General features: G+C 37.1%; 1 protein-coding gene across 3 annotated transcripts in view; it reads right to left on the bottom strand.

The window, feature by feature from the left end:
- Positions 1-16677, bottom strand: part of CEP112 (centrosomal protein 112) — a gene marked incomplete at its 3' end in the record, with an annotated part of 303692 nt that overhangs the window by 224208 nt on the left and 62807 nt on the right. For all 3 annotated transcript variants that reach the window (XM_081318537.1, XM_081318536.1, XM_081318538.1), the window contains 2 exons: positions 15126-15244; positions 9703-9846 (listed from right to left, as the gene is read on the bottom strand). In XM_081318537.1, coding sequence (XP_081174663.1) covers positions 9703-9846; positions 15126-15244 — 263 coding nt within the window. The remainder of the gene's footprint in view (positions 1-9702; positions 9847-15125; positions 15245-16677) is intronic.

Below are 16677 nucleotides of genomic sequence, written 5' to 3'. Positions count from 1 at the left end.
CCGCACTGTCGGGCTCGCGCAGCTGAGAAGAGGGGCCTGGCTGGGGGCTCTGCGAAGCCTCCAAGCCATCATCAGCAAGTTCGTCTTCAACACCCTCCTCCTCCCCCTCGTCTGAGTCATCCGAGTCATCCGACCCGGCTGCCGGACCCACAGGCTGACCCTGAATCACAACACTATATGTGGGCCAAGAAGCAACAGTGAGAACTGGACACGGAACCACTGATTGGTTCAAAATTGGGAAAGGAGTCTGGCAAGGCTGTATACTGTCGCCCTGCCTATTTAACTTATATGCAGAGCACATCATGAGAAAGGCAGGGCTAGGTGAATCAAAAGTTGGAATTAAGATTGCCGGAAGAAATATCAACAACCTAAGATATGCAGATGATACCACTCAAATGGGAGAAAGTGAAGAAGAACTAAAGAGCCTCTTGTTGCGGGTGAAGAAGGAGAGTGCAAAAGTTGGGTTGAAACTTAACATTAAGAAAACCAAGATCATGGCATCCGGCTCTCTCAATTCCTGGCAAATAGATGGGGAGGAAATGGAGGTAGTGACAGATTTTATTTTCCTGGGCTCCAAGATCACTGCAGATGGTGACTGTAGCCAAGAAATTAAAAGACGCTTGCTCCTGGGGAGGAAAGCCATGGCAAATCTAGACAGCACACTAAAAAGCAGAGACATCACCCTGTCAACAAAAGTGCGTATAGTCAAGGCTATGGTCTTCCCAGTTGCAATGTATGGCAGTGAAAGTTGGACCATAAGAAAGGCTGAGCGCCAAAGAATTGAATCCTTTGAACTGTGGTGCTGGAGAAGACTCCTGCGAGTCCCTCGGACTGCAAGGCGATCAAACCGGTCAGTCCTAGAGGAGATCAATCCTGACTGCTCTTTAGAAGGCCAGATCCTGAAGCTAAAACTCAAATACTTTGGCCACCTAATGAGAAGGAAGGACTCACTGGAGAAGAGCCTAATGCTGGGAAAGATCGAGGGCAATAGAAGAAGGGGACGACAGAGAATGAGGTGGCCGGATGGAGTCACTGAAGCAGTAGGCGTGAGCTTAAATGGACTCCAGAAGATGGTAGAGGACAGGAAGGCCTGGAGGAATGTTGTCCATAGGGTCGCGATGGGTTGGACACGACTTCGCAGCTAACAACAACAACTTTTTAGCATAGTAGTTCTACATTGGAAACCCCCGAGTTTGGATGATTTGGGGATATTCCTTGTTTTTCTGTTAGTTTACATCTTCCATGTCTTTACAGAGGTAATTGTATAATGCTTCCTGTCTCTTCTAATTGATTGATTACATCCTGAACCTGGTCCTTTTACTCTTCCAACAGTGCACTCATGGCTACTGTAATTGAGTTTATCCACTTTGCTGCTGATCACCCTCAATTTTTTTTATATAGCTGTATCTGTCATCTGTCTATAACCTGGATTTAATATTCTTAAAAATAACTCAAGGCGCTGAATACAACTTTGCAGCTAACAACAACAACAACAACAACAACAAAATGTTGCATTTATGAAATCAATGAACTTCTACAAAGAAAACAAATTTTTATGCCAGAGAAAGAGGGGGGAAAAACCTTTCTCCTTCATCCCAATAGGTGAAAACAATTTTAGTAGCTTATCTACCATCTTTAAATACAGCATAATTATCCCCATACCTCATCTCTTAATTAAAAAAATATCAAAATATTTCATTAAACGTTCTTTACTAAAAGTCCAGTAAAGACAACATATATTCATATTTTTTTCTCTCTCTCTTTCCTCTCTCTCTCTCTCTCTGTCTTTCCTCTTCCTCTCTCTTCTCTCTCTCTCTCTCTCCTTTTCTCTGATCTTCTGCTCAACTGGGCAGCTGGCCTCATGCTGTACTCCAACAAGCGGACACACATTCTTATTGGGCTGGCTCTCTCCTGCTCTTGGTCTGCCAGTCCTCTTCCCCCACTAAGTAAGTAAAAGTATGTGTTTGTGTGTGTATGAGAGAGAGAGAGAGAGAGAGAGAGAGAGAGAGAGAGAGAGGGGGGGGGGGGGAGAAGGGAAGCGCAAATGCCTCTCTCTGTCTTTCTCTCTGCAAATGGTGGAGGAGGACTGGGAGCCGCAGTAGAAGGCTGAAAGAGAGCCGCGGATTGCCGACCCATGGGTTAGCGGTTAAAAACAGGTATATCAGGAAACCTCATCTGACTATAGATAATATAAAAACTATATGATTCAAAACTGGAAAAGGAACTTGTATCACTCACTGAATGAATAAATGAATAAAAATCAGAAAAAAGTACTAAGAGAAAATCTCAGATATGCTGATTATATCACTTTGCTGTAATCAAGGAAGATTTGATAATGATAATGAAAAAAGTGTGTAAAACCCAACCTTCTGCTTAATATTTCTTTAAAAAAACTACGATATAGAAACTTAGAAAATCGATGGCAGAAAAATATCAATAAATGCCAAGCTAATGCAAACCAGCTCAAAATCAAAAGGATGGCAACTAAAACCATGAATTAAGTAACTGTCTGATGCTTAGGAGAAAGACTATGCTAAATCTAAACAAGATATTAAAGTGCAGAGACATTATAACAAAAGTACATATTGTGAAGGTTATAATTTCTCAATTATAACTTACAGCTGTGAAAATGGAACTACCAGAAAAGCTGAACAAAGAAAAGTGATGCCTTTGAATTGTGGGCTTGAGAAAGTTGTGAATACCTTGGACCCCAGGAAAAATAAATCATTTAATGTCAGATGAAGTAAAACCAGAATACTCATGGAAGTATTAATGATAAATCTAAAGCATAAATATTTCAGAAACATAATGGAAAAAAGAGTCAGTGAAGAAAACCTTGATCCTTCAAAAATCAAAGACAAGGCAATTGGAAAAAAAGCAATAGATAACACAATGGCTATTTATCATCACTAATGATATAAGCATCTTACAAAAACTCAAAGAGGCAGCAACTGACAGACAATTCTGATTAAATGTTATCCATCAGTGAACCAAATGACAATAATCAGCTTAAATATATAGTTCTACAGTTAGAAAACTACAGCTAACAGGGATTGAACGGATGGGAAATTGTGAAACCACATATTTGGCTATTGACAAACATGCCAAATACTCAACAGATTTCTAATAAAATAAGTTACCAAAGATGTGAGTTTTAATTAAGGCCATAGTTATTAGCAGCAGACAGCCTACATATTTTGGGAATAATACATATGTTTAGAGTTTGGAGATTCCTTTTCCCTTGTTACAGTAGTTTGCCTGAGCAGGCAAACAAGAAGTATAGTTTGATCTTCCACAGAAACCCAGATGCTGGATTTTTCTCCCAAGTTGTTAAACACATTGCATAGAGAAAACGTACTGGAATGCTACAGCACATATATGATGAAGGTCAAGAAGGTACTATTGTTACTTCATTTATTTGTTTGTTTGTTTAACAAGGTAATATTGATATTTCATTTACTTATTACATTTTTATGCTGCCCATCTCCCCTATAAGATGGCTCCAGGCAGATATGTTAATTTAAGAACATATGTATGAAGAGTTTCTGTAGAAGAAAAAACAGCATTAGCAACAGGAAAAAATATTCTTACTAAAGGCAAATCTAGCTCAAATAACCTTAAGGTGAAGCAGCTAGCTGGTGATAAAGTGTATGCATGTTTCTTTTTTCTAGCAATATACTGATAGACTGGAATGCTGCTTATTATTTACTGGGGGTCAACAATTTTGTGAACTTGGTGACGGGTTGTGGAATCTTAATTTCTTCAGCTGCAAACTGCCAAAGTGGTAGTGATAGATGAAATCAAGAACAGGTGTGTTTCCCCCCCCCTTTTAATTTCCCTTCAAGTATTCCAAGGAAATATTCAGAATTATGAACTGGAGAAAGGGTGATACTGGGAGTTGTGTATAGAAAATCACTCACTCGGGAATGTAAGAAATGCGGTAAAATGTGTGCGGTCAAATTTCCCAGCCTGCCAGGACTCACCAGCTTCCCCACTACTACCTGCCCATCTATTCTCTTCCAGTCTTCCTCCAACCATGCTGCCTGCCATCATTCCAAAAAGAAGGGGTGGTGGTGCGGAAAACGTGAGAGAGAAGCTGTCCTGATTTTGAAGCGAAGAAACTAAATGCTGGTAGCACCCTCTATCAAAAAGGCAGGAAAAATGAGATTCCTTCAGTCAGGAAAAAAAAAAACAAGAAACCTTTTTTTTCCTCCATCTGGCAATCTGAGATTAAAATCAGATTGCAGGCAATAAGAATCGATATACAAATATATTCTGTGTTCTTTCTACTACATAGGGAGGAACTCTTATTTCTGTGAGTGCCTGTAAGAAAGAGAGTGTCAGTCTCTAACCTTGAGGCAACAGAAGTTACTCCATCTCCACAAGCAGAAGAAGGGAAGAGTACCACTCATATTTTCAAAATTAAATTTAAATTATTTCAATGTTACTATTTATGGTTTTAATGTTTTTATTGGGTTTTAAGGACTATAAGCCGCTAGACCTGTGTCCAGGCAAGATGGGCAGCATATAAAATGAATAAATAAAAACACCCTAGTGGTGAAGATGAAGGACTAGTTAGATTGGCTCATGTATTTCATTAATTCTCATAAAGATGAGCTTAATAGGCAGGACAATCAAAAGTCTGTATAAGCATATGCGCAGTAAAGAAATGTATGGTCATTTTTGAGATACTTGGTATTATTCTTTTATTAATGTTTCCGCATGTATTTAAAATGGAACCCCCAAGAGTGAAAAAGGCAATTAGATGGGAAAAAAGAATAAAAGCTAAGGAAATATTATGTAAATACAAGTAAATTAAAATAAAGATAACTTTTAAAAATTACCTTAAAAGAAAGGCTGTATATAATCTTAATAAGGAACATAATTAGGTGCCCATCTGTGCAAAGAAAATATACAACCAAACAAAAAAAAACACCCCACAATTAGGAATGTAGCCATACAAATTGTCTTAGCGTTGGTCTAAAAAATTACAAGCATTTGTAAAATTTAATTCCTCACTGTACAGAAGACACAGTGATTACAGTACAGTATATGGAGGAAGATTGCATACAACTTTCAAATATGATAAAATATCTGTATCTGGAAGTGAAAGAAAAAAAGATAATCATGTTTAATTTATGAGTACTCCTTGATAGAAAGGAAAGAGCAAAGAATGTAATAGGAATTGCAAGATAATACTATTGCCTCATAATAAAGTTACTTTAACCACACTAAAGTGGCAATTCTTTTAACAATAATTGAAGAAAACTAAGCAATAAAATGGAATAATAATCATGGAATGCATGTTAAATAAATTCCAGAGGAGAATTTTACTGAAATATTTGACACAATATTAGTAGGCTCTGCAATATCTAATTTTTACTGTCAGATGAGCAACTGTTCAAAAAATATGAACATTCTTTTACCTTTCTTGAGTAAAAACAGACACAAGTAAGCTCCAACTGAATGGCTAATCCACATACACAGTTCTTCACTTGACAATATTTATACATTAAGAGTCATAGCATGACAGGGTGGCTTTTGAACACGAGGTGTGTTCTACAAGTATGGCAACTGACCCAGAAAAACAAAAGAGTAGAGGCTTTTATGCTTTTTTACTACATACAGTGAAGTGATTTACAACTAGTATTACAACAGGAATGTACAGCACAATTCTGGTGTTCACCTGTTGTCAAGTTGCCTCTCAGGTCTTCCTCCAAGAGACTATCTCCCTCTAGCTCTCCTGCTTCCTACCCCTTTCACTTGGTCTCTCTCCCCCATTTCTGGGCTTATCAAGAGTAAAACTGAAAAAAGAAAGGAATGGGCTGGATTTACTGTAATGTGTAAAATTTTCTTCCGGATCTGCTCAGCTGAGCATCTGTTTAGGGGAAGAACTTTTCTCAGGGTCTTCTGTCCTGTCCTTTCCCAGAGACCAATGAATGACAAACCACTGTTTCCCATCTTAGATCTCAGGTGAACCTCTTGTCCCTCTGAGTCTTCACTTCCCTTCTTCCAGGGAAGTCACCCCTGGACCTTTTTTCCCCTTTCCCAACCAGGAATCAATACCTGATCTGCATGCTCATGTAACTTCCCTCCCCAAACATTTCATTTGCCTTCTTTTTGTTTCCTCTCCTTTTCTTGCTCTCCAACTTTGGATCAATTGGAAGTATGTCCCATAGTAACTGAGGAGGCAAAAGCCCCCCAAGGCTCTAGTCCTCAACACCTATATACCAGGCTGGACCACTTACTGTTGCTACATCTCCCCACAAGAACCTTGGTTAGCAGTCAGGAGAGTTCATCATTCATAACATCATAGCTGATCTTCAAGACCATAACTGAATTTCTTCTCCAGCTTTCTAACTCCATTTGCTGACTTGCACCAGTACAACTACAGCCATGCTATCTCATTGAAAACCATATGCCACAAACTGCTAATAAACTGGCTTACGTTTGCACAATAATACAGTCTTATAAATTTTACCCTGTTCCTTCCTGAAAATATTCACTTTTATCTTGGTTAGATGATTTCTTTTAAAAACACTCTAATATTAGAAAAATTATTAGAAATGAATACCTCTGTAATCACAAGTTAATAGCAAGAAGGGCTCAGCCTATGCCAGGATTTTAAAATATTTATTTATTTATTTATTTATTTATTAAATTTTTATACCGCCCTTCTCCCGAAGGACTCAGGGCGGTGTACAGGGCAATAAATATCGAAATATAAATACAAAAGTTAAAAAAGATTAAATAATTATGCCCAATATAATACAACAATTAAAACTATGTTAAAATCAAATCCAAACCCCAAACCCATCAGACCATGCCGGATTGTTCAAATAGATAGGTTATTAGATCGCGTCGGAAGAAGCGAAGGTTGCAGCTCGCAGAGCAGAGGTGTAACATGGGAGTATCGGGAGACCCCCAACACCAGTCGCGCAGCTGCATTCTGCACCAGTTGAAGCCTCCGAGTGGTCCTCAAGGGCAGCCCCATGTAGAGAGTGTTGCAGTAGTCCAAACGAGAGGTCACGAGCGCATGAGTGACTGTACACAAGGCATCCCGGTCTAGATAGGGCCGCAACTGGCGCACCAGGCGAACCTGGGTGAAGGCCCCCCTAGTCACAGCTCCTATATGATCTTCTAAGGAGAGCTGTGAATCTAGGAGGACCCCCAAGTTGCAAGCCCGATCTACGGGGGGTAATAACTCACCCCCCATATATATTCTGAAACAGGGAAGAACTTAATAATGGATTGTAAACTGAATTTGGTTTCTTGAGAAACTACTTTATTTTAACAGTAAGCTACTAACATAAGCTACTTACAGTTGTCATACTTAACTTGAAATTGCATGAGCAATTCCTACTGAAATGTTAGGAGCCAGAAGGTTTAGGTGAAGATAACATTACTACTTGCTCATTGTCATAATCAGAAAAACTGGAATTATTAAAGTAAAATAAATTTTAAAACAAAGTAACTTGACATAAATTATATAGGTAGCCTTCTAAATATATTTAAAATAAATATGCTATACTAAGAGAATGTGGTGACAAATAGGGCATCCAAATTTATTTTTGCTCATTGATGATCATTATTTTAATCTCAGCTAAAAATGACAAATGATATCGGAGTTCTACAGACTTTTGTTCTTTTTTTTAAACCACTTTCTCCATCCTTAACTATTTTACCCTATTTCTATTCAGAGTCTTCTCTTCTGGATGCCAGCCAGAGGATGTATACATAAATCTTTTCTTCAAACAAGGAAGTCACAAAGAATGATAATACATAACTGGAAATTCAGCATCACACTGCAAATACTTTGGAGGATACCTTGAGAGTGGTGGTAGGGATCTCCCAACATGCCTGAATAATACTAAAACTGTCAAATGAGAATGACCAACTCAGACTATTTAAGTGAAATACATAAAGAAAAGGTTCACTGACATCAAAGGGAACATTCCAAACAGATTTGTACATTATCATACTTTAAAAATACTGAAAATGAAATGAATGATGAAGATAGGTTAATTGTACAATATTCTAAATGGGAACTCTTCCCAAACATAGATAACCTTTATGAAACATGCAGAGACCACAAAGAAAAATTAAGCAGAAGTTTGTATGTGTGTGTGTGTGTGTGTGTGTGTGTGTGTGTGTGTGTGTATTCGTAGATTTTTACTACGAATACATATACACATACACATATATACACATACACATATACATATACACACACATATATATATACATACACACACACCTCACCTCATTTTTTCTATGGGCTTCCTTCCTAACCCTTTTCAGATTTTCAGAGTAAACAGTAGACATTTTTATGTGATATTTTGAATTCTAATTAAAAAATAACTCTGTTTTGAAGAAAACTGTTAAGCAAAAGCTCCGTAGATTTTATGTTTAATCTTTATAACTTTACTTAAGTGTACCTATAGTGTCCCAGCTTCAAAATTAAAATACGTGGTTTAAGGAATATATTATAGTTAAGATGCATCAAGTATTATCATCATATCACCTATTCAAACAGAGCCATTACTAAATTTATTTTTTAAACAGATTTGACTTAAGTAATATCAATTTGGAGTCCTTGTCCAGAAGTCTATTTTATATACGACATTTCCCCCTTCCTTCCATTATACTTATTGTTAATTTTCCCTCCATTTTTTCTGGGGTATTATATTATAAGCTTAGAAAATGTATTTTTTTATTATGACTGAATGATAAAATGTAGTCTGACACTTAAAATAAACTATTAGATTGTTTAGATTTACTTGCCAAATAATGTTCAATACTGAATGCTAAATTAGGAAATAGTAAATCAAGAAAAATATAGATGCCAAAAATGACTAATTTTTAAAGTCATTTGCAAAATCAGTAACTAGCAATACTTTGCTACATAGCCTTAATTATTTCAAGGTATAAATATTTTTAATATCAGCCCCAAATAGTATATAATGGTAAAATCCTTGTTCCAAATATGTAATTTATAAATCTCATCACTCAGCAAAAGTTGTTAGTGCTCAACAAACGACATTTCATGAAAAACAGATAGGGGGGGGGAGTCTGAAATAGTCAGAAAAGAGAAACTAATTTTCAGTGACAGTATAGTCTTTCATCTTAAGTCATGCCTTGAACTCTACCTTGTTTAATTATTAAAATCAGGAGCTGCTGTGCAAGATCTGTCTGCTTTTGATGGTTCTTAAATTCAATCCTGCTGACAGACTGTATCCATTTCTTGCCATATATATTGTTACATATAAGAAGCTTTGAGTACTAATTTTTTTCCAACACAATCTTCATTAACAAGAAATGTTGGAATAAGCTTTAAGAGCAACATCAAACTATTTTTCTATAAATATGTAACACTGATAAAAAAATGTTTAAACAGATTTGATTTGGAACACACAAACATTTTCTCTATGAAATCCACATACACACTTTACCATATGCTGCATCAAAAGGAGAACACCGATACATAAAGCCTCAAACCCAGCTGTCTGGGTGAAGAACAGAGATAGACTTCTGCATTCAAGTTGGTACATTATCTTTAATGTCATTTGAAAAAAGAATTGATGAAAAGATCTTGTATATGGATGAAGAATTATTTTGGAATGCTGGCAGTCCCCTTTTAAGACGGCTGCCAGGTGGAGTGTGAAAAAGAAAAAGTATTTGTGGTCATAACGTAACACTTACAGTTGTTTTGGTCTCTGCCAAATATTCTGCTTCCATTTTACTTAAACGTGCATTTGTATCCTCCAGCAATTCTTGGATATTTTCTGTGTGTTTTTTCTGAAGATTAAACTTGTCTTTTTCCATCTCAGCTACCGCATTATGGAGCTACAAAGATAAACACAGTCCACAAGCATAGAAAAATTAAGGGACAATTCAATATTATTAAACCTTTTGAACTTCCTTTGATTTATATCACAACTTCTCATTCAGGGGCTAAGGAAGGCATATATTATTCAAAATTTTAAAATGTTGTTGTTGTTAGCTGCAAAGTCATGTCTGACCCATTGCGACCCCATGGACAATGTTCCCCCAGGCCTTCCTGTCCTCTACCATCTTCTGGAGTCCATTTAAGCTCACGCCTACTGCTTCAGTGACTCCATCCAGCCACCTCATTCTCTGTCGTCCCCTTCTTCTATTGCCCTCAATCTTTCTCAGCATTAGGCTCTTCTCTAGTGAGTCCTTACTTCTCATTAGGTAGCCAAAGTATTTGAGTTTCAACTTCAGGATCTGGCCTTCTAAATAGCAGTAAGGGTTGATCTCCTCTAGGACTGACTGATTTGATCGCCTTGCAGTCCGAGGGACTTGCAGGAGTCTTCTCCAGCACCATAGTTCAAAGGCCTCAATTCTTTGGCGCTCAGCCTTTCTTATGGTCCAACTTTCACAGCCACACATTGCAACTGGGAAGACCATAGCCTTGACTATAGACGCTTTTGTTGGCAGGGTGATGTCTCTGCTTTGTAGTATGCTGACTAGATTTGCCATGGCTTTCCTCCACAGGAGCAAGTGTCTTTTAATTTCTTGGCTGCAGTCCCCATCTGTGGTGATTTTGGAGCCCAGGAAAATAAAATCTGTCACTACCTCCATTTCTTCCCCATCTATTTGTCAGGAATTGAGAGAGCTGGATGCCATGATCTTGGTTTTCTTAATGTTAAGTTTTATTTAAAAATATACTTCTGTAAACATATTCTATCTATGATGTTTCCTAAACGTTTAAAAGCTAATTGTACCACTTAATAGACATTTATCTAAATTAATAACTGCATAATAATAACTGCATAATAATAACTGCAGCCTGGTGGCCTAATGGTGAAGATGCTCGCCTCTCATTTGGAAGGTTGAGAGTTCAATCCTAAGTGGCGGCAGACGTTTCTCTCTCAAGGAGCAAAGAGAAAATACTGCAAACTCCACACAGGCATCTGGAAAGGCATCAGGCCAGTAAAAAGATCAGCTCCATTCAGTCACCCCCAACTGACCCCTGATTACAGGGTCATAAAAAGAAAAAAAATGTAAGTCTTAAATGAAGGAGGTCAGCTAGCTATACATAATCAGTATCAAGAATGTCTTCTTCCATATTTGGGCACCTTAAACAAATCCAGGCAATCAGTTCATTTGCGAACAAAAAGTTTGATAATATTTTGCCATAAAGTTGAAGTTAAATTAAAAAGTCAAGCTAATGCCTTTATCAAGGATTATCCATATTGCTAACCTTTATTTTGGAATTGACAGAATTAAGTAATCATAGTACCCATAGCTTAGGCTATGCAAACAGCTTAGCTATTTTAACACCAGAACCCTGCAAAAAATCCACTGTGGTTTCTTCCTGATGGGAATCAATAACAGAAGCCATCTATCTATTTCCTGCAAGAGAAGAAAAGTGTTACGTCTACACCAGAGGTAGGCAACCTTGGCTTTTATGACTCTTGGACTTCAACTCCCAGAATTCTTGAGCCAGCCAAGCTGGCTCAGGAATTCTACATATTGAAGTGCATGAGTCATAAAAGAGCCAAGGTTGCCTACCCCTGGTCTATACCGACAAAACATCAGGAGGAATCAAGTAGCACCTTTTCTAAAAGGCTAACGCCTTTTGTGAGCTGCAGCTCATTTTATCAGAAGCACAGAGTGGCTATATGCAGTGAATGGGTAACCTCCCATTACTCAAGCAGCACATGCTAGACCACCAACAATATAGCTACATGTTGACTGACAGGTAAGATTGCAAAGAGACTGCCAATGCACATATCCCAAATGCCTCAATAAAAAGTCGGCAAATCCATAATAATTTTAAATGTATATACAATTAAAACATGAGGGACGCGGTGGCTCAGTGGGTTAGGACGCTGAGCTTGTCGATCAGAAGGTCAGCAGTTTGGCGGGTCGAATCCCGAGTGCCGTGAAACAGAGTGAGCACCTGTTACTCGTCCCAGCTTCTGCTAACCTAGCAGTTCGAAAGCACGTAAAAATGCAAGTAGAAAAATAGGGAACACTACGGTGGGAAGGTAACAGCATTCCGTGCGCCTTTGGCGTCTAGTCATGCCGGCCACATGACCACGGAGACGTCCTCGGACAAGCGCTGGCTCTTCGGCTTTGAAACGGAGATGAGCCCCTAGAGTCGGAAACAACTAGCACACATGTGCGGGGGAACCTTTACCTTTTACATTTAAAACAACCCACAACCTTTTCCTTTTGGCTACAGAGAAAAAAACCTTTGCTATTTTTGATGTGCTGAATTTTAGTCCAGGAGGTGGGGATAAAGACTTTTTCCTGAGGAAAAGGACATTTTCCCTTCGTCTTTTCTTTCTTAAAAAAATCTTTTCTTGAGATAAATGAAAAGGCAGCAGCTGCGAGCAGTTTACCTGGAAGAGAGGGCAAAATGGACAAAATGCCAGGAAGAGAGGGGGGAAAAAAAGACATTGCTTAAAGATCAAGCAAGATGGAGACTGGAAATAGTCACTTGGTTTTAGTGAGCCAGTTTGCAGGAACAAGAAAAAGGTAAGCAATATCTGAGCAGAAGAAAACCATGATAAGTATGAAGCTAATCGTCTCTGGGAGTGACATGATTGAAAATCCTCCAGGAGCAGAAAACAAGAATGGCTCAAGCAGGGAGGAGGAAGAGATTCCAAGTGAACAGATGAACTGGCTGGGTCCTATAGTAAGACCAGAGCTGATTGTCTACGGGCTGAAAATAAGATCAGGAGCCTAACCGTAATCCATAAATCTCTAGGGAGAAAACAGGCGCTAAGAGGAAGTATTCTTAAAACCTTGATTGAGGTTCATAATCTATGAAAGTCAAGGATTAGTCAGGATCAGTGAGCTGGAGAAGTGAGCTGGGGGGAAATCCCTTCTCTCTGAGGTAAAGTAGAAGTTACAAGGAAGGAACGCCTTTTGGTTTCAGATACACTCATCTGCCCTATGGACCCTGAGAGCCTGGATCAATCTGCTAATTGTTTCAAGGAATCTGTGGCCGATTTTTATATCAGAAATGCATTGTTTACATGTAAACTCCATTCATACATGTTTTGTTCCATGTATACTACTTTAGTCACAGATCCTGCCCATTTGGATTTCTCTCCTATCCTCCCCCCCAAATAGTATCGCATGGAAAATTTATGTTTGAAGGGATGTGACTATCAGCAAGAAATACTGTATTTCATCCAGCTATAATTCTCTGGGCATTTTGTAACATAAAGCTAAAAGAAAGCTTTCCTGTTCCTGTTCCTTTTTCATATATTTAATAAATTATTTTTTAAATCATACGACTGATATTTTTCTTTCAACTTTTCAAATAACAGCAGTAATACTGCTGTTCTCTGATTACCAAGGCAAGGAACTGAGGCTACAGAGTTTATTTTCTATTACTACCATGTTTTCTATTATTTTATTACTATTCCTATTTTATGGGAATAATAAGGCTACAAGAGGCTAATCTGTCTCACAAACTGCTGTGGAAGATTGGGAGCACAGGAAAGACATTACCTTGCTCCAGGAAGATGGGTGGTAGCAGCAGGAAATTTTACATGCTCAATAACCAAAGTAGGGCTGAAAGGAAGTGCTATTTATTTACCACTTTCAGTCCCATTGAAAATACTCACAAAATCTGAAAACATAAAACATAAAGCAGTGTCATGCATTGCAACAAGATAAACCTACACTAGTGCATATCTAATTGTAATATTTTATAACAGCATTCTCACTGTCCTCATGAGAAATTTATTTGCAGGCCAGGAAGCCACAGTACAGACAGAATATGGTGAAACAGACTGACTCATGGTTAGCAAAGGAGTGTGATAAGGCTATATATTCTTCTCTTATTTGTTGAAACTTTACGCTGAATTTGTATTAAGGAAAGCTGGATGGAAAATGAATGTGGCAGTGGTTTTAAAATTGGAGGAAGGAACCTCAATAACCTCTACTATGCTATCACTACCATGAGAGTCAAAAATGAAAAGAATTTGCAAGCCCTAGTACTAAAATCCAAAAAACACCATGGGAAAAAAATAGAATTAAAATTAAACACAAAAAAAGATCAATCTAATGAGAATAGGTAGAACAACCAGCCTTAGAACTGAAATGAAGGTATCAAAGTGGTAGATAGCTTCTGCCTTCTACGATCAACCATCAACAGTAAAGAAACAAGTCCAGAAGTGCTGCAGACAAACACTAGGTAGAGTAGTCATAGGAGCCTTTGAAAAACACAGTCAAATGTTGTGATGTGTTTTTTCCAATAAAATTCAGAATAGTGCAAGCCATGATATTCCCTATGACACTCTATGGAGGTGAAAGTTGGACTTTAAAGAAACAGGACAGGAAGAATATTGACACTTTTGAACTTTGGTGTTGGAGAAGATTCCTGAGAATAGCGTGGAAAGCCAGGAGAACACTCCTATAGATCTTTGAACAAATCAACCCAGAGTCCTCAGTCAAGGGACAAATGACCAAGCTCAAATTATCCTATTTTGGACACATTATGTAAAGAGCCAACTTTCTGAAAAAGATAGGAAACAGGACAAGGACGAGCAGCAGCAAGGTGGATGGATTCAGTTATATGACGATCAGCACACCATTAGGAGACTTGAAAGAACAGGTTAGGGATAGATAATAATGGAGTAAATCTATCTATGTGGTCGCTTGGAGTCAAAAACAGCACACAATCAATCAATAACAGCATTTTCCAATACAATGTTCTTCAGATTTACTGTGACAACAATTTTCATTACTTTGAAGAAGAATAATTTTTAAAGACATAGGTATTTGAATTTGTTGAGTTTTCATAGGTAATCCTCATAGCTACTATAATTACTCCAATTTTGAATCATACTTAAATTAATCCTCCCTCTAGTTTCATCACATTTTAGAATTACTTATGCTAGCATATTTTTATGTGCATTGTGTTTTGCTATACAAAACCACTGTTCATACTTAAAATTTCACTTAATGAGAATTATAAACCATGTAAACAGAAACATTTTATGGAAATTTTATACAAAATTAATTTTAATGTTTTCACTGACTAATCAGTAACTGATTTAAAATTGATGTTCCCAATTAATCAGGCAAAAGCTTTTGTGTGTTTTTTCATTTTTATTACACTAACAAACAAAAATTACCTTTTTCTCCCATTCATTGTTCAGGGAATCTGTACTGTGCTCACATAACTTTTTCAGCTCCAGAATTTGTTTCTCTTGAGCTTCTCTGATGACTTGTGACTCACGAACAAGTGTCTGAACTGTCAGAAAATAAAAACAACAAAATACTTGATATTTAGGCTATTATTTTTAGAAAGAGAGATGTATGTTATTGCTGATTTAAATAATTTTCAAGCACTGTTCTTTAACATATGAAAATTGTCCTCAGTTGTATTTTTAAAGAAATAACTGAAAATTGTATAAAACAATCATAAACAAATTCACCATGATGTTTGGAATAATATTCTGATTGAATTTTATTTAAAAAATTAACTGTTTCTTCTATTGTTTCTTACCAAATTTTAAATATATTTGCTTAAAAATTAAACCTTATTCCAGTGGCCAGTGCTTTAATAGACTGGTTGACAATTACCAGTCTATAGATTATCTCCACATCTATAATTACAGAATAGAATAGAATTTTTATTACAGTCACTGACCAGTATTGAAAACAGAAACACACTAAAAATAAAGTTTAAAAAAAAACAAGATAAATTTTTACAATTGGTGATGGGTTCATTGGTGGACAATCCAAGTCTGTCTAATTACAGGCAGTATAACAAAATTTAACTATGGTCAAGAAGACTAAATCAGCTCTGAGATAAAAAGTGAAGCAACATAATTTTGCTGTGAGTTCCCACTGACCCCTATAGTGAAACACTAGAAATAGCAACTTAGAACAGCTCTTCCAAGCTAGGAATGTTTGAAGTTGAGTATGTTATACACATCCTACTACCCTAATAAATAATTTCTACTTAAACAATCAAGCAAGCAAAAATATAAACTACATAGAACTATAATAGCAAAATGACAATACAATCTTTAGGGAATTGAGAATGTCAATGCAATTCAAGCCAGGCACAGCCTGATCAAAGCACAGGAAAGAAAACACAACATTCAAATCACCACTTCAAATTTTGGATGACACAAGAAGAGCCGAACTGGATAAAACTAATGTCATGTTTAGTCCAGAATTCTGTTCTCACAGTGAAAATGTTTCCAATCAGCCCCTTTTTGTGCTTCACATTAATTTGTACCAAAAATAATGTTTTATCCTATGTTAACCTATAGCAGTTCAGATTAAATCTTACCCCTCATGAATTTGTCAACTCTTCAGGTTAGTTGCCTTCATTATGGTAGCATTATGGTACCATTATGCTTGTGGTATCAAATTCATACAATAAATACATTGCATTAGAATACATATAATTTACTAAAATTTTAACAAATCAGGTTTATTTACATTCAGATGTGAGAACTATCGTGAGTCTCTGATGAAGGACTATGTGTCTAACTTGATATGACTGACAACTCTATTCTAGTTAAACAGAATGTAATTACCAAGATCTGATATCTGCTTTCAATCTGTCAATTGTTTAGAAAAGAGGTAGAGAATAATATATTCTCTCAAACTGCCTTCTGAGATCTAGATATCATCACTGGATCTCTACCATAATACATTACTGGTATGCCA

Source organism: Vipera berus (assembly GCF_964194415.1).
Source record: "Vipera berus genome assembly, chromosome: 2".
NCBI lineage: Eukaryota > Metazoa > Chordata > Lepidosauria > Squamata > Viperidae > Vipera > Vipera berus.
The sequence above is the reverse complement of the archived record's forward strand: the minus strand, read 5'-3'. Positions and strand labels throughout refer to the sequence as shown.